This window comes from Clytia hemisphaerica, unplaced genomic scaffold, assembly GCF_902728285.1.
Source record: "Clytia hemisphaerica strain Z4C2 unplaced genomic scaffold, Clytia hemisphaerica genome assembly, whole genome shotgun sequence".
Taxonomy (NCBI): Eukaryota; Metazoa; Cnidaria; class Hydrozoa; order Leptothecata; family Clytiidae; genus Clytia; species Clytia hemisphaerica.
This window is the reverse complement of record NW_027104594.1, coordinates 3,094,521-3,119,590: the sequence shown is the minus strand read 5'-3', so window position 1 is coordinate 3,119,590 and position 25,070 is coordinate 3,094,521. Positions and strand designations below refer to the sequence as shown.

Here is a 25,070-nt window from a genome sequence, read left to right as displayed (position 1 = left end):
AAGAAGGAAAAAATAGGAAAGATTTTTGACCTTGAAAATTTTCGAAAATGAAGGAGAAAAAATGTAGATTTTTAATTTTTTTTTTGCTTATTTTTTCCTTCAAAAGACGAATGTATCCAAAGTGATACAAGTGCGGACTGTTTTTTATTTTTTACTTTTTGACACCAAAAAATCCAAGAGAAATTACCGGCAGGTTCGAGATGCATAGAGGAAAAAACCAGGAAAACTTATTTTAAAGAGTTTCTATTTATTTATATGAAGAAGTAAACATTCGAATCGAGCGATTTTCCCCTGGATTTTCCCAGAGACAAGAAAGATTTCTCTCCCCATTGCACCACGTTTTCTAGTGTTTACCATCAAAATTATTTATTTCTCGAATTCAAACATTCGAATCATAACAATAAAGAATTTTCATGCATTTTGGACCTGCCGGAAAAATTATAAGACACAAATCTCAAATTCTGTGTGTACTTTCGACTATTCTTTGATTATATTATTGTGATAAAGCAGCTTTACACTGGGTATCAATTTCATGTACAAAGAAAGCTTACAACCACATATTCCAAATGCACAATGATGATTACTCAAATTTAAGATTTCAGGTTGTTTACAAACTCTCTTACATTTTACCAGGGTTTATACAAATAATCATTTGATAATTTGATTAAGAAAAACTTGTTTCTCTTTAGGTCCACGCTTTTTCACAACAGTATGTGTTCGAATAAGTTCATTTAATTTTTCTGTATTCCATTCAGTTTTCTTTCCACGTCCGCTTTTATGGTAGTCAGCAAGCTAAATAGAAATATAAGAAAAAGCATTGGGCTTTTTCAGAAAAAAATTTCTGGAAAAGCTCATTCAACAACCTGCCTTAACCCTTTGCGTGCCGTTACCTTGTTTTTGTACCCCAATCCATTTGCCGAGGGGTAATTTTTTTTAGTAACCTGATTTGCCGATGTCGTATATATACGACATGCAAATTTTAACTCGTGTTGCCGCATGTCGGATATATACGACAAGGATATTTTATTCCTATTTGCCAATGTTTGACATTTGTATTTGAATTTGTTTTATATTTTATGATACAGTAGACTAAAATAAACCTGAAATAAATCTTTTGAGCACTTAATATATACTGTCACTATTACTATTTGGATTTTTTTATGTCGGATATATACGACATTGGCAAAATAAGAAAACCATTTTCCTAAAAGCTGATTTCTCGGCAATAGAGCTACCTCTTTTTTAAAGGCCTCGGCAATTAGGTAAAAAAATTTGATGTCGGATATATCCGACATTGGCAAGTAGAGTGAAAATTTGCATGTCGGATATATACGAGATCGGCACGAAAAGGGTTAAATGGTGAATATTAAAAACATTAAGATCATTAAAATATAAACTGGGTCCAAAAATTGCTAAATTGGATCTTACGAGGGGTAAGACATTACTTAAAAAAACACCCCTGCCTCACAGCCCTGGTGGAACTTTTTTCGGTGAGGATCTATGTGGGGGGCGTAAATTAATTTTGATGAAAAATTAGTCAAAACGAAGAAAAATACTCAAAAGATCGGTATCGGAATTGCAAGTATTTTTTTACGGAATCTCAGAAATTTTAGCAAAATTATTCGGTATTTCGGGGTATTTCGGAAATCGCAAACCCCGTACGCCTCCCCCTTCTATTGTTCCAAGCTTAAATAAATACAGTGTTGATGGTTTCAGAGTGCAATTTTTAAACATCGAATTTCGAATGTGGATGAAATCGAAGTAAATTTCCCAGTGGGGCTGAAACTATAGGGTATATTAGTTATAATTTAGAGTTGGGCTACGGCCAAGCGGTTTTGTGACACACAGGGGTGTTAAAAAAGCCTACACGCTTTTTTTTTTATAAGAATACACTTTATAAGAATGTCCATGATGAAAATGGCCGAAAAATTAAGAAAATGGTAAGAATATCACCATCATGGAATTTAGCAACTAAACCTAAGAATGCCATTTTTGATGCATTTTAACCTGTAGATTGCCAATTTCGATCTTAACCTAAGAATACCGTAAGAATATTTTTGGACGATTTTCGCCAAAAAGTTAAGAATATCCATGATGAAATAAAAAAACACCGTTCTTATAAAAAAAAAAGCGTGTACGAGATCGAAAGGTTTTTTCACAATTTTTTGAAGTGATTTTCGCTATACTAGAAAATCTTTTTAAACTTTCAAGCTGCGAAAGCATCATACAAGTTAAAGAGACATTTTCGCAACAAGTTGATGACGTTAAGATGACGTAGTATGTCGGACCTCTTTACGTCAATATTCATCAACAAAACTTTCATTCATCAACAAAACTTTCATTCATCAAAAAGTATTTTTATTCATCAAAAATTATTTTTCATTCATCAAGCAAAATTTTTTTTATTCGTTAAATATTTTTCATTGATCAGAGAAATGTAAATTCAATCGGGGGAAACGTCGTGGAAGAGTGACAAAATTTTGGCCAAGTGACGAATATTTTTCCCCGACGAAAATTTTCTTCGACGAAAATTTTTCCCGATAAACAACATTTATCTTATAATCTAGTGTTACATGGTTATTACATAAAATGCTATATACAAGTATTATTATACAACGATACTACAAAGTTCCCACACCATGACCCAAGGGGGGGGGGGTACTAGCCCGGTGTTTCTAATCCGCAGATACAGCCATAACCACCCATAACCACCCATAATCAGCAATCGGCTACCTCATTGGCTGTTTTTTTCGTATATAAAGGAATGCACTCGCTTGTAAAATCATTCTAATACACCATTCCTGCTGGGGTGTTGTTTGGGATTTTATGTTTGAGTGTTTCCCTTCGATATAGATTATTTCCTTAGATATAACTAAGATAGAACTAGATTAATTATACCTCACGGAAAATTTGACCGGCTAAAAACGCCGTACTGCCCGGCAATCGTCCATACGGGGACGTCCTGCAGCATACCTTGCGCGGCCCATAGCCCGGCGAACGGTGACGGTGGAGTGATGAAATTTGGCATGCTTTCCCCCTTTGATATGCTTGACGTCTCCAGAAAGTTTCAAGTCGCGAGACCTACCCAGTCCGGCGCTAGGGGGAGGGGGTCATTTACTGTCCCGTACGGATCCCCTACGGTCCCGTAGCGCCCTTCCATCAACTTTTCAGGAGTTAGAACCTATTTTTTCGGAATCTACACCTAAAATAACATGAAATATCAAAACCTGGATAAAAAATTAAAGGTGACCTTGACCCGATTCGATCCGGGGATACTTAGTGCGTGAACCCAACTCCTTATACCACATGGTCAACTTCTGGCGGCCGTTCGCTGATAAAATTTTTCAGGGATGTCATACCTTCGCTAGCTTGGCTTGGCCCAGAGCTCAATAGGGACCCCTCAGAGTATTTTTTAGACTTGGCTGAAGGTGTACGTCAGCACCAAGTGGTTCACGAGTTGTAGAAAGGTCTCACTGCTTTCCATCCCACCGGGGACTCCAAGCTGGTCTGGTACGAGTTCTAAAGGACTTTTTAGGACTTTGAACCACTTTTTTGGAATCTACACCCCAAAAAAACATAAAATATCAAAACCTGGTCAAAAATTGGGACTTTGACCCGAACCCTGGACGTGGAGCATGCCTGGAGTGCTTTTTCTGGCTATTTATACCTTGCCAAACTAAGCAGTCAGGCAAAGTTCCCCAGTGGGACCAATTGAGGCCTCTACAGCCCTCTATACAGCCAGGCCTTGTTTTCATGTAGTTCTATTTCTAGTTCTATCTTAGTTATATCTAAGAGAAACACTCAAACGTAATATCTCAAACAACACCCCGGGAACGGTGTATTAGAATGATTTTACAAGCAAGTGCATTCCTTTATATACGAAAAAACAGCCAATGGGGTAGCCGATTGCTGATTATAGGTGATTATGGGTGGTTATGGCTGATTATGGCTGTATCCGCGGATTAAAAACACCGGTACTAGCCCGGTGGAGGCACTCAGGCGAAATTGGGAACGGGGACGTGCCGCTGGTCAGGGTCCCTTTTCTAGGCTCTGAAGATATCTGACAGGGTAACAAATTTACTAATGTCAACATTAGTACCTGATGATAGGGTCGTCTTTTGGTTATTTTTTGACATTAGAAAAACTTTCAATCTTTTGTCTACATTTTGTCATCTTTGCCACTTTTCAGGGTGAAAATGGGTGAAAATGATTTTCCTACCGATAGGGTCCCAAATTTACCAAACAATCATATCTGACAGGGTTCAAACTCCAACGGCACGTCCCCATCGGCCGTCAAGGCCAGTGCCCCCTCCCGGGGGTACTAGGTTTGCGAGATGAAGGGTATGTCCGGACGAAAGTTCGAAAATCGACCCTTAGAGATATTGAATTTCGAAATTGTTGTCCATTTTTTTAACGTTTTTTCCACCCTTAGTAGAGAGACTTTTCCCAAAAAATTTTAGCCAAAAAGATTTCAAGAATTTGTGACCGGACTCAATTCCTTTGCTTTTTAATGGTTTCTTGGTACTTTTCAATAGCGTGATTTACGTGATTTGAACCTTTTTTTTCTTGATTACGTGATCAGAGGTCAAAACGTTATCGTGATTTGAAAGATCTTTAAATAGTGATACGTGACGTGATTTGGACTTTTTTCAAAGGGATGCCTGATCATCCAAGTCCAAATTGAAGACCAAAAATTGCTTGATATCGTGATCAGAGTTACCGCTTGGGGAGCCTCTATGATGGGGGAAACAAACAAACAGGCAAGATTACGATGGCTCTGAAAGCGGTTTTATTCTCTTTTTCAAAATTTCTCCGTTCCTTTTAATGAAAAGGAGAAGTGAAATATAAAAGGTGAACTTTTTTCTCCTTTTAACACAAAAGGTGAATTTTTTTCACTTCACCTTTTGACAAAATGGAAATGGGAATTCTAAGGGAATGCACACGTGTGTGGACAATCATTCGTGTTGAATATGAACAGTACTAGCTAATAGCCAGGCCATGACATGATAACCTTTATTAGATTTCCCAAAAACAAAACGGACCGCATTTAGAGTGAGGAGGGAAAAATGAAGTAAAGCCGAATGATAGTAGTGAACCTCCTATATAGAATTTGAAGCAAATTGTTTTCTACATAAGTTGCGCGGCCCGCATGGTTTTCGTACAAACGCCTTCAGATCCGTGTTTTAGTAATCCGTCGATCCGTTGATCCATCGATCCGTCTTTTAGTATATGCCAGATTAAAGTTTGTCCGAAGACAACGGGAAATACTAAACTTTTCCTCATCAACTCACGATTAAGGTTAAGGTTAAAATTCAAGGTTAAAATGCATGACTCGTCTAAAAATCCAAAATCCAGGCGATAAAAAAATTTTCCTTTTGACAAAGGGTGCAAAAAATTCTCCTTTTGACAAAAGGTGAAAATAATTCTCCTTTTGACAAAAGGTGAAAATAATTCTCCTTTTGACAAAAGGTGAAAAAAATTCTCCTTTTGAAATTCACTTCTCCTTTTGTTAAACAATAGAACCTATTGTTTGTTTTAAAAGGAAAAGAGAATTTGAAATGGAGAGGAAATTCTCCCTCAGATCCATCGTACAAGATGCTATTATTGATATTCTTATTATGTATTAATAAACTGCTATAACATCATGTATTACTTTTTATGTAATATGCAAAATAATGTCATCAATTTGTTATATTACATAAATTCGATTTTCCATACCATACATTCCATGATATGCACCACTGCAATGACTTCACGAAATTATGCAACTTTTCTGTTTTTATTCCACCCAATACGTCACTTTTTCTATTGTTTAAGTGACGTATTGGGTGAAAATTTTTAAAAGTTCTCGGAAAACTCTCCAGTGGTGCGTGGTGCATGCATATCATGAATTTTAAACACGTTCTCTGAAGGGGTCGTTGTAAAACATGGAGTACCCTTTTTTATGCCCTAGAAGCTTGAAATAACAGAATTAATGATATTGGAAGATTTAAATCAATTGATTCCAGAACATGAAAACACACGAGATATCAGATTTTAGAAATCTTTCATTTTCCCTGTAAAATCCCAGCGGTAAAATCGTCTAGCGCTCTGACAGGGAAAACGGATATTTTTAGTTATTCAAACTCCCGGTTATTCGAAGTAAACACTGTAAACACCTCCGCCCCGGGCTAATCACCGTTTTCAAATTTATTCCGCCTCCTAAACTGTTCGGTTGGCAAACGATATCATCCACCAGGATGCATCCCTTTTATTTTCCCCCTATTTTCAACTTTCCTATCTTCTATCAAGATTTTCTATGACTTTCTCAAGCGTTTCTAACTGTTTTCTAAGTATTTTTCTGAAATTTTCCCGTACCAGTGAATTGGTCTCCAACCCCGGCTCGAACCACCAAATGTAAGCAACCTTGGTTTACAAACCCAATGCCTAACCGCTTGCGCCAACGAGACAAGACAAAAACTTTCATTCACAAATACTTATAGCGTGTAATTTACAGACCTTTATTAAGAAAGCTCCCAACTCTACCGGTGCCCCTACAAGGTTAGGTCTCAGGGTAAGGATGCCCCTAAGAAGGGGTTTTCCCGGTTTTCCCGGAGCTTATAAATTTTCAAGAGAAAACTCAGGTTTGTCAATCGCACTTTTAAATGGTCGCTTTTAATATCGAAAAATCGTCTGCCGTAAAATTCGAATAAGTAAATTAGATTTTCTGAAAAGAAGCGTATTGGTCTTTTTTTTCCAGAAATTCAAGGTTATGTTTGTCTATTGCTCATTCCGACATTTTAAATTTTCCGGGGGTTTTGTTGTTTGGAATTGCTTAGGTCAGCGTTGCTAGTAACGGCTTGTCACTGTGCCGGGTGCATACTCGGCGCCTTGGGCCCCGCAGGGTTGCTAGTAACGGCTCGAATTTCAGTCAGGTTAAAAAAGGGGCAATTTTACCCATATTATAATAAAATTACCCCCGTCTTTTTTGTCGTTCTATAAGTATTTCCAAATCTTATCTCTCGTCAACCGAGATTTCTTGTCTTTTAGTAATTCATCAAAACAACATTGAGCAAAGGAGACATGTTCTATCAAAAAACTTGAATTTTCTGAGGTCTTGTGTCTCCTTTAGAAATACTAGGGTTTTCACCCGAAAAACCAGGTTTTTGGCAGAAAAACCTAGTTTTTCTCGAAATTGTGATTTTCGCTTGCCATAGACAATATGATCATCTATTAAAATAATGTTACATTCTCAAAATATGATATCTGCAAAGAATAAAACTCACTTGGAAATAAAAGCATGCTTAAAGCAATATCACAAAAAACTCTAGTTACACTTTGAAGAATTGACATTTATAAGTTTCATTGTTGGTCGTTGATATTCAAATAACAAGTTTTCTATTCTGGCCTGTGAATTATTTAGGGTACTCCAATAGGTACAACAATGGAGTACTTCATGGATGGGTTCCATGTTTTACCCACTCTAAAATCTCCTACAAATGGGCAATGTTTTACCTTGAATTTCGCGTGAATTAATTTTCGTGAATTTTGGCCATTTTCGCGAAAATTTGTCGTCGCGAAATATTCAAAATCCGAATTTTGGCCAAAAACGATGAAAGAAAAGTCCGATTTGCGAAATTTTGTCCGTGTAATTAATTTGGATTCTCAATTCGCGAAAAAAAATTCCAGGCGAAAATTAATCCACTTAGGGCTTTCCACTTTAAAGTCTGCTACAAAAAATGACATACTTTAATTTAAGGGAAGAAATTTCCGTGCTTGAGAGAATTCTTTTGTTACAATATTGCCTATTTCGCCCTAAATAGACCAATTTTAGAGGTGATTTTTTTAAATCCTGAGAATTCGTGTTTTGCGGGATTTAGTTTCGCGGATTTGTCAAAAAACTGCGAAATTAATTTCCGCAAAAGTTTCTTCCCTTAAGGTACGCATACGATTGTTTTGAAATCTAGTGCTTACCGATTTATCAGCACAAGTTAAAAAGTTGGCAATTTCTTTACCACATTTGCCATCTTCGAACGATGAAGCAGACCAACAGTTGAATAAACGAGACATCTCATCAAGACACGTTGGATCTAAAATTCAATCAGCAGAAATAATTAGTTATTAGTGTCTCGATTAATGTTACTAGATGATACCTTATCGGGGAAAATTCTCGTCAGGGAAAAATTCGTCACTTGCTGGTAGTTGGTAAACGCATTAAGGCCGGGGAAAATTTTCGTCGGGGAAAATATTCGTCCCTTTTCCAAAATTTCGTCACTTTTCCCCGACGAAGTTTTCCCCGATAAGGTACTCGCGAGTTTATGTATTCGAGATAAATCGAGGGGGATAGTCTAGCAAGCTAGACGACTAATTTATACATAGTAGAAATAAAGCAAAAAGTAATGAATGGAACAATTTTAGTCGTCTAGAAACCTTTGTGCACTAACTCCAAACAAAAGAAAAGTGTCCATATTGCAATTATAATTTTTTCCTGCTCAAAATAATTCTTGAGAAAAAAATATGTGTGGATTTGTGTATTGAAAGTTTTTCATTTGAGTTGATTTCGTTTTGAGAGTTTGTTGTTGCTTGATAAATTGTTTTCTCGCTACGCAAGTTTCTGCGTAGCTAGGCGGGGTATCTATAAGCCTGGAACACCGGATTCTTCCAGTCGTTTATACAAACTAAATCCCGTATTATTATTATTAGTATTGGTATTATTAGTATTACACGCATTATAAACGACTCCAGTCTACGAGGGGGACGGTATAAAGCAAAGTTAATATGTCTCCAAAATCACCGTCCACTTTGCTCGACGACGGTAAAAACACCAAAATACTGTCGTCTATTTAGGTGAACAAAGACGATATAGAGCCGTACATCAACTATCAACTTTGTTTTGTATCGATTTTACTTACCGTCGCCCTCGACATCCTCCGATACATAAACTAGATAATAGCAAAGGCTGTGTGACCGTTCCTACACATTCCGGGAAAACATCTCCAGAAATTTGTTCCATGGAAAGTTCGGACTTGCCTAGGTTAAAATTATCTGGAGCAAAAAGCTAAAACTTGTCTCAGTTAAAATTATTCGTGGGGAAAAAATAACAAATTTAAAACATGAAAAATCGAGTTTTGATATGAATAATCGAGCCTTCCCTAGAGATTTCACGTTGATTTTGTTCAGATAGCTGATTCGTTTTTTTGCAACTCTTAGATTAATTCGGATTAATAGGTCCCAAGCCAAATCAGTGTGAAAAAAGAAGCCCTAACGCTAGCACTTATTAACAAAAAAAAAGCTACCATGCCAACTGACTAAATGTAAGTTCAAAATCATAATTGATTTTTGTCCACTCCATTCAACCTGAGATGGTTGTTTTTCTTTCAATCGAAGTCCAAAAAGGTTCGAAAACCCGAAAAATGTTTAGTTTTCGTTTCGATCTCTCAAATAAAAGCTAAACTCACTTCCTGCTTGCTTGGTCTGCGGTGGCACAGTTGGCCTCAAGGCTAGAGGTATTTTTCCTCTTTTCACACCATAGATAATTGTTTGTCTTCTCGCCAAAAATTGTTGTGTTAAATTTACCATTTTTTGTTATCACTGAAAGATATCAGAAAGTTTAAATTTATCAGAACAATAAAATAGAAGAGATTCATTTTCGCCAGAACCTATTACAAACAATTACGACAATTAAAAGAAAGATACGAGTCAAGAAATTCTAAATTTCAAGCTACCTATTAGTATTACAGCATAATTTCACATGTATATAATATCTTACTTTAAAAAGCTGAATGTATATGCAATTTCCCTAAGCTTACACAATGTCTTAAAGCCCAAATAATCACATGCATGTTTTTTATAAGCATACAAAAATTTGAAAACAGGCTCGGAGATGCTTAGGTCGATGACTTGACAAGGCTGAAAAATGGTTATAAGGATGTTTAGATCCCAGGCAAAATTTTAGGAAAATTCCGAAAATTTGTCAAATCCCAACCAAAAAAAGCCAAAATCAGGAAAATATTTTTTCGTAGGCTCAGGTAATGCTTAAATTTTTGCCATACCTGAGCCTATATATGTTTCAATTCTTATAAAAAAACATGTAAAAATTACGAAGAGCCGAGACTCAAGCAAGCTAAAAATATTTTTTAATTTTCTACAAAACCTAAAATAAGAGAATTCTCACAACATTTATAATAATGTATAAAATATTTCAGTATAGAAATTTTCAATAATAAATTAAATATATCACGTGTTAAAAATTATCTCATTTTTGCCCCCGCAGGAGCGTAGCGACGAGGAGGCACTCATAGTTTCACGCATAGATATTGGACTGGAATCTCGAAATTTTGTTGCGCGTGTTTGTTTGTTTTGTCGCCAAGCATCCCCGTAGTTAGTCTCTTCCGTAAATGTCCGGGACGGTAGTATACATATTTTCATATTACGTTATATGCATGCTATTACCATTATTACATATTACAATTTTAGTTTTGATTTAACTTTGAAAAGCTCAAGCGAGTGTTATAAATGCAAATCATAACAGTGTATGATATAACACGAATTACAATATTACTTGTGCAAATCAAAACAAACAAAATGGCAGACTGGTTATGATGATGAGCTGATTCATTGACTGGAAAAAGTGTTTTGTATGTCAAATTTTGTTTCTTGTCTTTGAAACTGAATAATAACTACTGTAATTTAGTTAGAATTTCATTTCAGCAATGATTTCAATTCTTTTTCCGGAATCTTTAAAGAAATTTGCTCAAGTTTTCAGGTTTTCAAATGTACATTTGATATTTTTGTTCAAACTCTAATTTATCTTTGTCTTTTATTTTATTAATAACTACCTTTATTGTTTATAGAGCTTCTCGAGTTTTAAATACTCGAGAAAGTCCTTCTTAACTTAGTAAAACAAGATACCGGCAAAGTACAAAAAAGTTGAATGTATGCATATGTAAAGTTGAATCCAAAAGTGGTTGAATGAATGTTGAATATCAATCAATGTAAACAAACTTTTTCTGGGGGTCTTCAAAATAGATTTACCGCACTTAGAGTTTTTTCACGGTTTTTTCAGTGTGGTAAATCTATTTCAAAAACCTGCAAAAAGTTTGTTTACATTCGTTTAACTTTACATGCGCACATTCAACTTTTTCATGCAGTTGTGATAGCCTAAATAACTTACGCTCCAGTGGTTTGGTGAAATAGCTCCAATTCTGGCTTTCCAAGTTAGGATGGACCTTCCCGAAGGCATTTAACGGTGGTTAGACTAGGTACACAGACAGTCATACAGAAACACCATAAAGTGAAAGTATATATAGCTATAAACTCAAAAAGTCTAGCTTCCTGAAGGCACGTCTCTTCATTGTCTGCGCTGCGATCATCCTAATGGCTTCAGTCCTTTCAGCTTGGAGAAAAGATTGCATCATGAAAAAGTACTATGCACTTGAAAAAAAATTTAGGCGCATTTTAACTTTTCTTGACTGTACGTCTTAATGGACCACAATGGCATTCCTTTATATTTCTTTTGACCAATAAAATAGAAGATTTTGTTTGAGAAGTGCAATCACAGCGTACGCAAGTGGAGGCCGGGCCTTAACTAGGATTGGTTTCTATTTCACCCCATGTAAGAAATTTTTTAAATATATTTTTGAGAAGCTTTTCCAATTTTCCTTAAATTTTATTAAATTATCAAGCTGCGAATTCTTCAAGTATTTTGTTAATGGAATATAATTTTTTTTTCAAGCAAATGCCTCAATCAATCAACCAATCAATCAATATTAGACCTTTTTTCAAAGAGGCCACCCTGTTGAATAATTATGTAGTCCAGCAGAAAAACAATGATAAAACCATGCATAATTATTACAATATGCATGATACAGTAATTATGCATGGCTCTATCATTGTTTTTATGGCTGGACTACATAATTATTCAACAGGACGTCCTCTTTGAGAAAAGGTCTATTAAATCAATCAATTATTCCTGATTATTTTTTAATGTTTTAATCTTTAATGCATTAATGCTTTATAAGTGCTTGACATGATCTTTATGTGGGGGCATTTAGTGAAAGCTATGACTAGTTTAAAGATTTAATTTAAGAAAATTTTTGATTTTATTCTATTTTTATTGGCTTTACATTATGAAGGTTAAATAGTATATAAGCTAGACACCCTCAATGGAAGTGAAAAACAACAATCAGTGCCATAATATATTGGCCCTTTTGGCTAATTTACCATTTTTCGAAAAATTGAAGTTCGAGCGAGAATGTCAATTTCAGGCCTTCAACTTGATTTCATCGATTATTTCGATCTGGGAGGGATTTATTAGTTTCTAGGCTATATTTCAAGCCCTACTGGACCATTTTTGAACTTCTTAAGTATGGCGTTAAAACTCAAGAGTTAAAACTCTACCCTTCGAACCTACTTTAGAGCACTTACAAATTGATTGTGGTTTCAAAACACCCCGGTGAATTTCCCTATTGTGCCAAGTATTTTGTCACTGATTGAAGTTGAATATATATTATCTCTCAGTCAGTGGCCACATCAGTTGAATATATATCCGCAGGAAAAAACACAATTTTTTTTACTCCAATGCACTTGAAAACTACATAATGAACCCAGCAGAATTTTCATTTTTCAATCAATCAATCAATAGACCTTTTCATAAATTACGTTACGAACATCACTTGCCTCGTTTTGAAATTATTGCCATGGTGATTAACTCCCAGCGGATTTTATTAAAAATACTTTTTATTCATAAAAAAATAATTTCATGTCTCAAGAGACATAATTATTATCCCGACTATTTTCTTACTCACAAACTACTTGAATTATTTACCCAGAGACAATCTACCAAATTTGATATGGTTTGGTCAATAAATTCTAATCAGCAATCTTCGATCGTTTTCAGGACTTTAAAATGTTCATCATCGATTTTCACAAACTCCATATCTTTATAAGTCATTATATAAGAGCTTCGAAACATTCTCCCATAAAGGTATAATTTTTCGATAATCGGTGGGTTTCTAGGCAACCCCGAAAGCGAGGCTAACATATCGTTATACTCAAATTGCTTGTTTGCCAATTTATGGAAATACTTTTCTGGCTCGTTTTCACTTTCTCGTTGTTTCCTATCCTTCACAGTGTCTTCCCACATTTCTTCTGTCGTCGGTAAATTTACAGACCCGGAAATAACACGCGCTATATATCCACACTGCTGATGCATGACGGGAAATGGTGCAATAGTTAATGGAATACCCACAAAGCTTAGCGTGGGGTGATCGATGTAAAACATGTGTTTATACAAATTAAACATCACCCTCTTATTTTCATTTTTCAAATCGACTTTTTTACTGAAGAAGGGAAAATCATAATGGTAGTCAGTACAAGCAACAAGAAGTTCGACATCTTTGATCACGTCACCAGATGACGTCACAAAATCACCATTTTCGTTCACGTGACTTAGGTTTAGCAATTCTTCACAATTTGGAGGAAATTCCGACTTGCTTCGTTCTCCTTTATGACAAAGATAAATTTTCTGGCAACTCGGTGATAAATCGAGCATTATGTCACGACCCGACGGCCCGAAACCCCAAACGATCGCATTTTTCGTTCCTTTGTGGTCTTCAGGGTCTCTATAGTAATGACTATGTAGCTGTTTGCCTTTGTAATGTTCTTTGAGTCCAGGAATTTCGGGGTAATTTGGTACAAGATAATGACTGAAAGAGGAAAGAAATTTATGAAATACTTGAGTGAGTGAGGCATTGTTTGTAAGAATCAGGCAGGGGATGGAAGTTATATCCTTGAATTTTGATGTCCAAAATTATACCTCTTAAAACTCCAAAAATAAGGTAATTATGAGCTAAAACCAGGCAATTCAGAGGGAGACGTTTATTCGGGACCCTAGAGTAGTTCCCTTCAAAATTAAAAATTTCACAGCCTTTTTTTTCCCGTACAAACCCGTTGCAAACGATCACAGCATCAAACTCTTCTTGTTGCTCTTGACAACCGTCTTGTTGATATCTTACAGACCAGCGACACCATTTTGAATTCTGATTTTCATCCAAAGGATCGACCGACATAACTTTCGTTTGGAAACGGATGTGAGGTGTCAGGTTATAATGTTTAGTGTAATCTTCAAGGTACTTGAGGACGACCGTATGATGGCTCGTGATCGGGAAACGGGAAATCGGGGAAATTCATCACTTGTTTCGGCAAGTTTGTTCTTAAGAAAAGAAAATTGTAATCCTTAAAAGCAAATTCTTGATATTCATGACGTAATCTTTTATACAGAAACACCCGAAAAATACCGGGCGTTTGCCACCAGTTTTGAATTTAAACAATAAACTAGTGACAAACGCTTTCGTGTTTTCGTGTATTTCCGTATCAAATATTACGTCATGAATATTAGTGTGGTCGTGTTACAAAGATACAGGCTGTTTGCAGGAAAAAATAATATCTAGCTGAAACTTTCTCCAGACCTTCTCTATAGGATTCTTATACCTCAGGAAAAAATCCCCTAAAATCCCACTGGTGGAACATTCCTTTTTTTGGACATTTCTTTTTTCCCCAGGCAAAATCCTAAGGGCGAATTTTTTTTTAAATTTCAGAATTATTTCCAGACAATATCATGTATACCGTTCGAAAGCTTTCGAGTGGGATTTTAGGGGATTTTTTCCTGAGGTATAAGCATCCTATAGAGAAGGTCCCGTAAATTATGCTGAACGACCCCACTATACCAAGAATACCGCCGGTTAGCTTACACTCTTTTCTTTTATAAGAACCAGTAGATTTTTGCTGAGGTTTTGCTATTCTCATTTTATTGGCACTTTAAGCCTCATATTGTTCTTATCCTGCTCTTATTTACAGATTGTATTGAGGTATTTTAGGCTTGATATAAATTTTTACTACTTTAACCCCTAAATTGTTTGAAATTGAGTAATTTCAGACTCAGCATTGTTCTTAAATTGTTCTGATCTTTTGGCGATTTTGAAACTCATTGTTCTTATAAAAGACAAAGAGTGTATTATTCTGAGTAACAGCGTCAACTAAATTAAATAAAAAAGTAGCGGAGGTTGCTCAGGGCAGATCTTTTGTTATGCTATGGATAAAGACTCTTGAAAAGCAATCAACAGTACATGATGCGATACTGACATCGAAATATACCTTTAACATCGAACACATTTCTTGTTATTTTTATTTAAAGTCCATGAAATGTTGATTTTTGGGTAGACTGGAGTCGTTTATAATGCGTGTAATACTAATAATAATAATACGGGATTTAGTTTGTATAAACGACTGGAAGAATCCGGTGTTCCAGCCTTATAGATACAGGGGCGAGCTACGCAGAAACTTGCGTAGCGAGAAAACAATTTATCAAGCAACAACAAACTCTCAAAACGAAATCAACTCAAATGAAAAACTTTCAATACACAAATCCACACAAATTTTTTTTTTTAAGAATTATTTTGAGCAGGAAAAAATTATAATTGCAATATTAACACTTTTCTTTTGTTTCGAGTTAGTGCACAAAGGTTTCTAGACGACTAAAATTGTTCCATTCATTACTTTTTGCTTTATTTCTACTATGTATAAATTAGTCGTCTAGCTTGCTAGACTAATTTTTGGGTTATGCTTTTTCAAACAATAGACGTACGCTTTTTCTAAACCTCTGCGTACTACATACTATACAGATGGCCCCTTATAGGAAACCACAACCGATATTCAATTATTTTTTGCCTGCGATGGCTTAAGCACGACATCTAGCCCTTCTGGCTTTATAAATCTATGCAAAATACCTGAGATTTTTGTAAATGCTCGAGAAGACATTTTGCTCTTTGTTCATTTCTTCATAAAGCCATGTCCCTCCTACACGGGTGCGTTGTTCAAAGACTACAGGTTGTATCTTGACCGCATCACATGTGAGGGAGAGCAAATGTCGTGCAGCACAAAGCCCTCCAGCACCGGCCCCTATGATTGCTACTCTCTTCATCGCAGTGATTCTTTTAATTTTCTTGATATGTTTTTACATTTTATCTAATCTATAAAACAAAAATATTTTTTATTTTCAAGAAAAAGAAACGAGTGAGAGTCAAAACTAAAAAGATACAGCATTTTACTGTCAGACTTGCAATCCAGCAACACACTATCGTTCAATACGGTGTATTATTGTCCTCCAAAACACACCCTTACAGTGCATTCTATCAATAGTACACCCTTACAGTGCATTTCAAGGGTCTTGAAAAACCTACCCTTAAGGGCAGCACATGCTGTGGGTCGGACCATATGATTACCCCCCCCACCTGCTGTGATAAACTGATAAATTCAGAAAACGAGAGCTCAAAACTATCATACCACAAAATAATATCATTTGTATTATTCAAGAGATACGGGTCGAAATCAGACCGGCAAGTGTTCCTTTTTCGTGTCAAATTTTGTACGGAGTCAAGCGACTTTTGGCTGAACTTTACTTTTTGATAATTTTCGATTATAACTGGGTCCAGTGAATTAAAATAGGAGAGTTTGACGAGGTTACCATTTTGAAAAAAATGTTTAAAATCCAAATAAAAAAAAAGCTACTTGAAGTTGAAAATTATAATTAAGAATGAGAAACAAACATCAATAACAGATTTTTAATCTTTTACTTTCAAATAAAAACATTGCTTCATTCTTTTTTTACCTGGCAAAAATAATGAAAATCTGGCGCCTAAGCAAAAGCATATTACCATATACTACCCATAGGCGTAGCGAGATACCCTGCAAAATTTATGGATGAGAGCGGGTTTTAGATAGACATGAGCCCTCCGAATGCATTCGGGATGGGTCCTACCCACAAGGGAGTAGGAATCACGGCGCTGACAGACACTGCAACTTGACAGACACAAGCTGCCAAGCCATGGCGTATACCATGACACTCGAACGACAATGGGAGAGCGATGCTCACGCGAGGCCGAACCTTATGAGTGCCACGGCACGTCACAATGTCTGTCTAATCTACACACACTCTTGTATCAGAGTAATGGTACCCAATTCCCCTCACATGGCATGAGTTGACCCGGGCGAAGGTAAATTCACTTGCCAAGTGAATCGTAGAGACACGGTGGGTATCGATCTCGGACCTCCCAGGCGGGAGTCAAGGATGATAACCCCTATAGCACTACGCCTTTTTTTACGACACTGTAATTATTGTCTTTTTGTCTGTAATTATGCGTACCAGGCCACTTAACTGCGCCATTCAGTCTATAAAAAAGCTTTAAGTGGACCTCGGGCTAAGTGTCTTTTTTTATAAAACAATGGTGTTTTTCCGTTTCATCATGGATATTCTTAACTTTTTGGGAAAAATCATTCCTTACTGTATTCTTAGGTTCGGAACCATAACCAGCCAGAATCTAGCATGTAATTCATACTTCAAGCTAAAATTTGACATTTTTGTGAAACTTTTAGCATTGCCTGTGGAATAATTGGCAATTTACAGGCAAATTTTGGGCCGATTTTATCATGAATATTCTTATCAAGTATATTCTTATAGAATAAAAAGCGTGTATGAGTCTCTCAGACTCAACGAATTCCAGTAAGGGCCCCGGGGCGGGGAGCCGTTTGAAGTGAAGGGCCAAAGGGTTTGGGGAAAAAATTGTCAGCCACCATAGTTTTACGAGGATGGAAATTGTTCACTTCTTGTATCATCGAAACACCCTAATGATGGCTATTTACTCAAAGTTTGGAAAGTTTGATTTTGTCTGTTTAAAGGTTATGTTTTTAAATAAGAGTCATATTGTTTATAATTTACTCATCAATTGTAATTTTTCACATTGAATTGACACGGATGTGGAGCAAGATTTTTCAGAAAGAGGATAAGAAAAACAATTTTTCGTTCATTCAGCACGATATAACAACGGGGAGACACTGTCCTGATATGAAACGGGAATTAAGCTTGTGTGAAAAATAAAGTCTGCAGAAAATTGAAGGGGGGGGGGTGAAAACTAGAAATCTAGGTTTATCGTGTACATATAATCTGAGTAAGATGAGTGTGTTTATGTGTGAAGTATGTGAAATGAAGTATACAAGATTATTAAATTAGTAGACTAAGCTATGGTCTAAGACGAATTTGAATAATAAAGAAATTAGCAGTCGGGCGGAAATTTTGTCCTCGCGGGCGAAAAATAGTCGGAGAGGCTCAATGTCTTAACACAGACTCTATGCTGAAACAGCTAAAACTTTATAAAAATTGCATATTCACAGTTTATTTACATTCCAAATCTGCTTTTGAAAATTTTGCGTAAATTTAATAGCGAGAGTTTTGGCAAAATGGCAAAAATTTGCGAAACGCGAAACTAAATCTCACGTACATGTTACGATTCGTCCCTCAAAAAATCACGAAAGCAATGTAATCTTGCCAGCAGGTTTTCTTACCTTCACCAATGTTCGGTTTTTGTACAAGAAGAGAAGGATGATATACTTTTTCGACCGTAGCCGCCAATTGCCGCGCGGGCATTTTTTGTCCGTTTTACCACCCTAAAACCGTCACAGTCTTTTTTCGTACCTATAGACAATAGAAAAAGGAGTCAAAAAAGGATTAGATCGAGTTTAGGGGGATAATTAAATAATAAAGTGGCACGCGCCTGACCGTGCGACTACAGTCGAAAAGGTGTATCAAGAATTTGATAATTAATTTACGTGTCCTTTTCTAAGCTGCAATCTGTTCAAGAGATTTGACAATTTCAAAATCTTCATCATCAAGTTACTTGAACTCCATTTTCTTATATTTTGGATTATTATGAATCGAGATTATAGAGTTGAACAGTTTCCAATGGACAATCGGGTTTTTCGGACTCCCAGAAAACATCGCTAATTCATCTACGTAATCTAAATATTTAATACCCAGCTTATGCAAATACTTTAACGGTTCCCCAGATTCAATCAGTTCCTGATTTCTTAGCTTATATATCATTTTCCATATCATCTTTGAATGGTAATTGTGCTGACTTAGCTAAAATAACTGTTGATGGAAGAGGGGGATAGGTACAACCTGATATGGTATCCAATGACCAATATCCAATATCCAATACAATGACGCATAATCAACATGGACAATAAGTTTGTATAGTTTATCAAGAGCTCTCTGATTCCCGATTGTTGATAAACGGATTTCCGGATTCAAAAACGGGAAATCAATTGAGTATCCAGTACAGATGATGAAAAGACCTACATTTTGGATGATGTCATGATTAGTCAGTACAAAATCACCATTCCCGTTGACATGTGATATACTTGGTTTCTCTATTACATTCTCAGGTGCATTCACGAATATTGGTTAATCTCCTTTAATATGGCATACGTAAACATTGTCACAGGTTGTAGCAACATCAAGTGAAATATCACGACCAGACGGCCCACCACCCAAAATGATCGCATTTTTAGTTCCCATGTAATCTTCAGGGTCTCTATGGTAATGGCTTTGTAGTTGTTTACCTTTGAAATGTTCTTTGAGGCCAGGTATTTCGGGATACAGTTGAACTCATTAATTCGAACTCCTATAATTCGAAAACTCACTTAATTCGAACAGATTCTGTGGTCCCCTCAGAATTTACCTTGAAAACCTTACAAAAAAACTCCTATAATTCAAACCCATGTAATTCGAAAAATCATGCAAATCGAACAGATTTTCCGGTCCCATCAAGAAATTTTAATCATGTAATTCGAATTTTCGATTTTTTTTAGTTTTTGAAGCTGACAAACTCAAAACTTTTATCCAATCGAACGTTTTCAATTAAACGTTTTTGACGTTAGAATTATTGTTTACCAATCGAATGTTTTCTTTTTTTTTTACATTCGATTTGAGCTTGTCCACTGCTTTTGCCTTCCATTTCTTATCAAGACAAGATGGGAAATTAAAAAACACAAAGAAGTCACTTTAAAAACGAAATATGAAGCTCTCCGTGACTTGGAGGATGGTATGTCCAATAAAGACCAAAGTACAAATACAAAAAATTGTTCAAAAGTAAACCTGGGAAAGACTTTTTTTATCGAATTAGGTCAAAAATACAAAAAGTCATCTAGTTCGAAACTCATGTAATTCGAACAAAATTCTCGGTCCCTTGAGAATTCGAATTACATTACTGTAATTCGACTAAGCAATATTACAAATATTAATGCAATTCAATTGAATATAAAACACAAATTAAACAAATATTTTGGTTAAATTAATACTTCGTTCCTGTCAGAATTGACAATGCTTTACATGCAATTTTGAAAAGTAATGTATTGAAACATCAATTAATTATGTAATAGTTATCGGACAGTTGCGAGTACAATATGAGAAATATTTTACGAGTTCCGAGATTTTTCCGTACAATATTTTCCGAGCCTTTAGGCGAGGAAAATATATGGAAAATCCGGAACGAGTGAAATATTTCCATATTGTACGAGCAAATTTCTGATAACTGGTTTATCGGTGACCCAAAAAATGCACTTTTTGTGTTGGAGGACACTTTTGTAGCAAAGTGACGTTAAATTGCTTCTAACGCTACAATGCAACAACATCTTTTCGTCAATTTATATTTTTACATGTAAAATACAAGATATATTGTACTCTTTTTAACCAATCAGATTGCAGATATTTTTTGGATCGCCGATAACAACAATTATCGACAATAATTATCGACAATTATCGACATTATCGAAATCGAAAAATCTAGTATTCATAATTTTCATGATGTAATGTTTCTTAAGGAAACACTTTGCCAATAGTGGCAAATTTGAACTAAAGAAAAGTTTCTCAAAATTTGATTATTATTAAATTTTTCTTATTTTTTGAGTTTTTAAGGCTTATTGTTCCAATAAACTCACTTACACATGATGTGATTTCTTGTTGTGCTATCTTCAGTCAACACTGAGTATTGTAGATTTTATTAAATAAAAAAGTTTCAGACGGAAAGATTACGTAACTTTGAATGAAGCGCCATCTTTATAAATATGATACCGATCTTTACGATACGTTAAAACGTTTCTCCGTCGCTTTTCCATGACGTAATCATACATGTCTTTTAAATATGGTATATATGGCTCCACCACGCCTGGCTCAGAAAGGAGCGCCAAATCGTCCAAATAGTCAAATTGCCTTGAACCGAATTTATGAAAATGTCTGTCATCAATTCCAAGTTGCTTTGATAGAACTTGTTCTTTTTCCAAATCCTGGTACATAGCTTCCCTATCCGGTAGTTTATCAAGTCCGGCAATTACCCTGCCCGCATATAATGCTTGCTGGTACATAAAAGGAAATGGCGCTACAGTTGATGGTATTCCAATAAAACAGAGGGTTGGGTCGGGTATATAAAACATGTGTTTATATAAATTAGTTACCAGCCTCTTTTCACAAGTTACTAAATTTTTGAATATTTTCGAGTCAAGAAATGAAAAGGAATATTCATACCCGGTACACGGTAAAAACAGATCTACCTCACTGTATGCGGTACCATCTTGGCAAACAAAGTTTCCATCGTTATCAATGTGTGACAAACCGTACGCCTGATAATTTGAACAAAAATTAAAACAAATAATATCCTAAGGTCCATCTCCTATAACAGGCCCGGCGAAAGTGGGGAAACTTCACCCTTTCCACTTTTGAGCAGATGAGACTTTTTTCTCAAATTCCTAGCAAATTTGATCTCATTTGAGCCTTCAGACTCCCCAATTTTACGATTGTTCCACCGGACCTGTTTAAGTCTCTTCTCCAAAAACTTAAATTAAAAGTCCGTTCGCTCTAAGTGTGCACTCTCTTTTGCTATCATGTTGAAACCATGTAAGCGTAATTAGACTAATTTTCTTGAGAGTGGTTCCCACATGGTAGCAAAATAGAGTGAACACTTTTAAAGTGTATCGACTTCAGAGAGTAAAGTTTCCATAACCCAAACCTTTTCCTTTTGTCTCGAACAAGTTTCCATAACTCAAAGCTTTTATGATGACTTAAATTTGCGTTCCCCTGCACATGAGTTAGAGACAGTAAATTGAAGTGGTCATTAATCTTAAATCTTATGGGCCAACTTAGGTGTTCCACCCCACCGGTGTCAGAGATCGGATCCTTATGTTGATATCAATCATTTGAGAATTTGATACAAAAAGAACGCTAAATGGAAGTAAAAATGTATTCATTCTCTTCCCAAAAAAATACTACCTACGATAGACTTAAACTTCTAATTTCATGTTTTATTTAGCACTTGTAGATGTGAAAAGATTTTGTTCCGTAACAGCCCTTCTGTTGTGGTAATTCCTGTTGAAGGCTCGAGCCCATTCAATATTGAAACCCAATGACGATCAAAACAAAAACCGCGAGTCATATCAAATTTTTTGGATTTTTTCGTCTCCGTTGCAGAATATATTGAGACAGACTTTAGACGACAACTCACTAAAAAAATTAAAACCCATACCTCTTTGACATTTGATGGCAATTTGGTAGCAAGACGCTCGCTTCGGTGGCTCAAGATTATTTGATTGAAACGTTTCGACAGTTCAATTGAAATATCGACGGCAGAAGGTCCAATACCCAAAACGAAGCATGTATTTTGCGGACCATCAGAAAATTGGTCAGGGTGTCTGTAGTAATGGCTATGAGTGGTCCTGTTTCGGTAATGATTCTTTAGCCCTGGTATTTGTGGGTAATATGGTTTGGAATAATGTCTAAAGTAGAATAATATAAGAATATCAATAAGTTACAGTACTTTGTTACTTTGAACGTTTCTTTTTAACATTTCTTCCAATTCGTGATATTCATGATATGTTTTGTACGGGAGCACCCAAAAAAGACTTTTTTGCCAGTGTTTGCCACAGATTTTGAGTTTAAACAATGAATTTAGTGACAAGCGCCCGCGCTATCTTGGGGGTGCTTCCGTATAAAAAATTACGCCATGGATATTATGAATTGACAAGCAAACCAATAAAATTTGAGAAGCAAAATGAATAATGATGATGACTTCATGGTGTCACAGACCCGCTGGGACCCCAGCCCCTCGTGTCCAGGGATGTCAGAAGAGTTAGAAAGGCCATCACTAAAAAACGTTAAATGGTTAACCCAGCAGCTAAACCACTAGCCTAAAAAAAGAAAAACCCACCCATTGCATACCAATATTGAGTCGTAAGTCTCCATGTTTTCTTTATCACCATTTTCAATAGTGGTCACTTTCCATCCACCACCACCAGTATTCGGAGTCACGTGATCAACTTTTGTTTGAAATCGAATGTGATCGTACAGCTTGAATTTCTTAGCATAGTTCTCTATGTATTTCTTGATTTCCGTGTGATGGAGAAAAGAAGGTAGGTTTCTAGGATGGGACATGTCTGGAAAACTCATCACCTCCTTTGGTAAATTTGTTCTACAAAATAAAAGAGTTTCTTTCAAAAAAGCACAGTCCCAATGGCTATAAAGTAACTAAACTTCAAGTTCTTCAGTTTCGTTTTCTTCAATTTTATTTTTCCATTCGATAGATATGGTATCTAAGATATCTTTGATAATCTATTTTGTAGATTCGAAATCCAATCAGATTCAAAAAAGGCAGACAGAACTTTCTTTCAACGTTGATAGTTTTACAGTTTTATTTGCGTGAGAATCTTAGGCAAGATTATTACTTCACGGTGAAGGCTTCTTCGTAAAGACGAAAGACATGTATCTATTTTTTGGATCCGGCATGCGGGAATAGTGTCAGGACCTGCAGGCGACCTGGTAGGGTTGGGTATGGGTGTGGTAGGGGTGTGGTTACGTATCAGATAGGCTAGGAATTTGGTTATTATCAGTTAGGGTTAGGGTTGGAGCTCGAAACAAGCACTTTTTTGTGATTTTCTCTTAATACAGTCTGGTCTGCAGTTTGTACAATATAAATAGCCGTCAGAAACGGTTTCCTGGCATGAATCCGTGGCGCAGTGGATAAGGCAATGGGTTTCAATACATCGGAACTTTGTATTTAGTGGGTTCGAATCCCACCGGCGGCGATTTGTCGGTAAGTCATTCAGTAAGTTAGAAAACATAGAAAATAACTCACAAAGAACCAGAAAGTTAGAAAAACTACGAACTAGAGACTGGAAAAAACGAAATAAGTCCAGATCTGTCTTTCGTCTTTACGAAGAAGCCACGACCTTACTTCACCAGGGAGGTCGAACTATCGTTAAGAGAGTAAAATATGATCAACATCAAAACGTTGGGAATCAATTACCTGAGATTTTCGTACATACTAGAGAAGGGCTCATCACAATTTGGCGTTATTGCTTCATAAACCCATGTTCCGCCCACATGGTTGCTTTGTTCATAAATGACAGGTGGTTCCACCACACCAATGTGGGAGAGCAGATGTTTGGCTGCACATAACCCACCACCACCTGCACCAATAATTGCTACTCTTTTCATTGTTTGAAATTATTCATTCTTGTGTTGCTGTTGTTTTTGTTTATTTGTTTTTTCATACTATTTGATTTGTTAACTGAAAAACAAAATGTTGATTATGATTGAACGTCGTTAAAAATGCTTTGAACGGAACCCAGCCATAGATTTACAGCCCGAAAGCCATCGTAGGCAAAAAGAAGTGAATATAGGAAAAATATTGTTGCTATTGTTTTCGGAAAACCCGCAAAGCTTCTGATTGGTCAAGCGCTGAAATTCTATTGTAATGTCACGTGACCTAGGTAGGATTTTCTACCTAACCACGGCACAGTTTTCAGCAAAAGTACGCCATCTAGCCCTTCTCTGAACCCAGCTGTTATCTGATATTCCAATGGCGGATTGGCGGTCGCCCACGCTGAAGCTCTAAAGGAGCAGGCTAATTTCCCATCGGAGAAGAATGATAGTCGGCTTTTGATGTGCCGCTTCCTCAGTCGGGTTCAACTATTCTTGCGCGTAAACCTGATTATAGTTCGGTTGGATCCGCCTATCCCCGAAAACGAAGGCTGGGGTCCAGGTCTCCCGCTGAAAAATCCTTGACACGGTCTTACAAAATTCCGTAATCTAAACCTTCCGTATGTTGAAAATTTTCCCGACCTTCAGAACAACAAAAAAAATTGCCACACCATTTATTCAATTATTCCCAAAGATTTGAGAATTCATGGGTAACCCCAAGAAATTTCTC

General features: G+C 36.2%; 1 protein-coding gene and 1 pseudogene across 1 annotated transcript; both read right to left on the bottom strand.

Moving 5' to 3' along the window:
- Positions 1–459: 459 nt before the first annotated feature.
- LOC136823774 (uncharacterized) lies at positions 460–9,570 on the bottom strand. Its single transcript, XM_067079943.1, has 3 exons — positions 9,438–9,570; positions 7,954–8,069; positions 460–792 (listed from the first exon to the last, which is right to left on the bottom strand). Exons 1-3 carry the CDS (start codon positions 9,556–9,558, stop codon positions 649–651), a joined length of 381 nt encoding a protein of 126 aa, XP_066936044.1. The 5' UTR covers positions 9,559–9,570; the 3' UTR covers positions 460–648.
- A 2,832-nt stretch (positions 9,571–12,402) lies between these two features.
- Positions 12,403–24,434, bottom strand: LOC136823968 (uncharacterized; annotated as a pseudogene).
- Between the last annotated feature and the right edge of the window lie 636 nt (positions 24,435–25,070).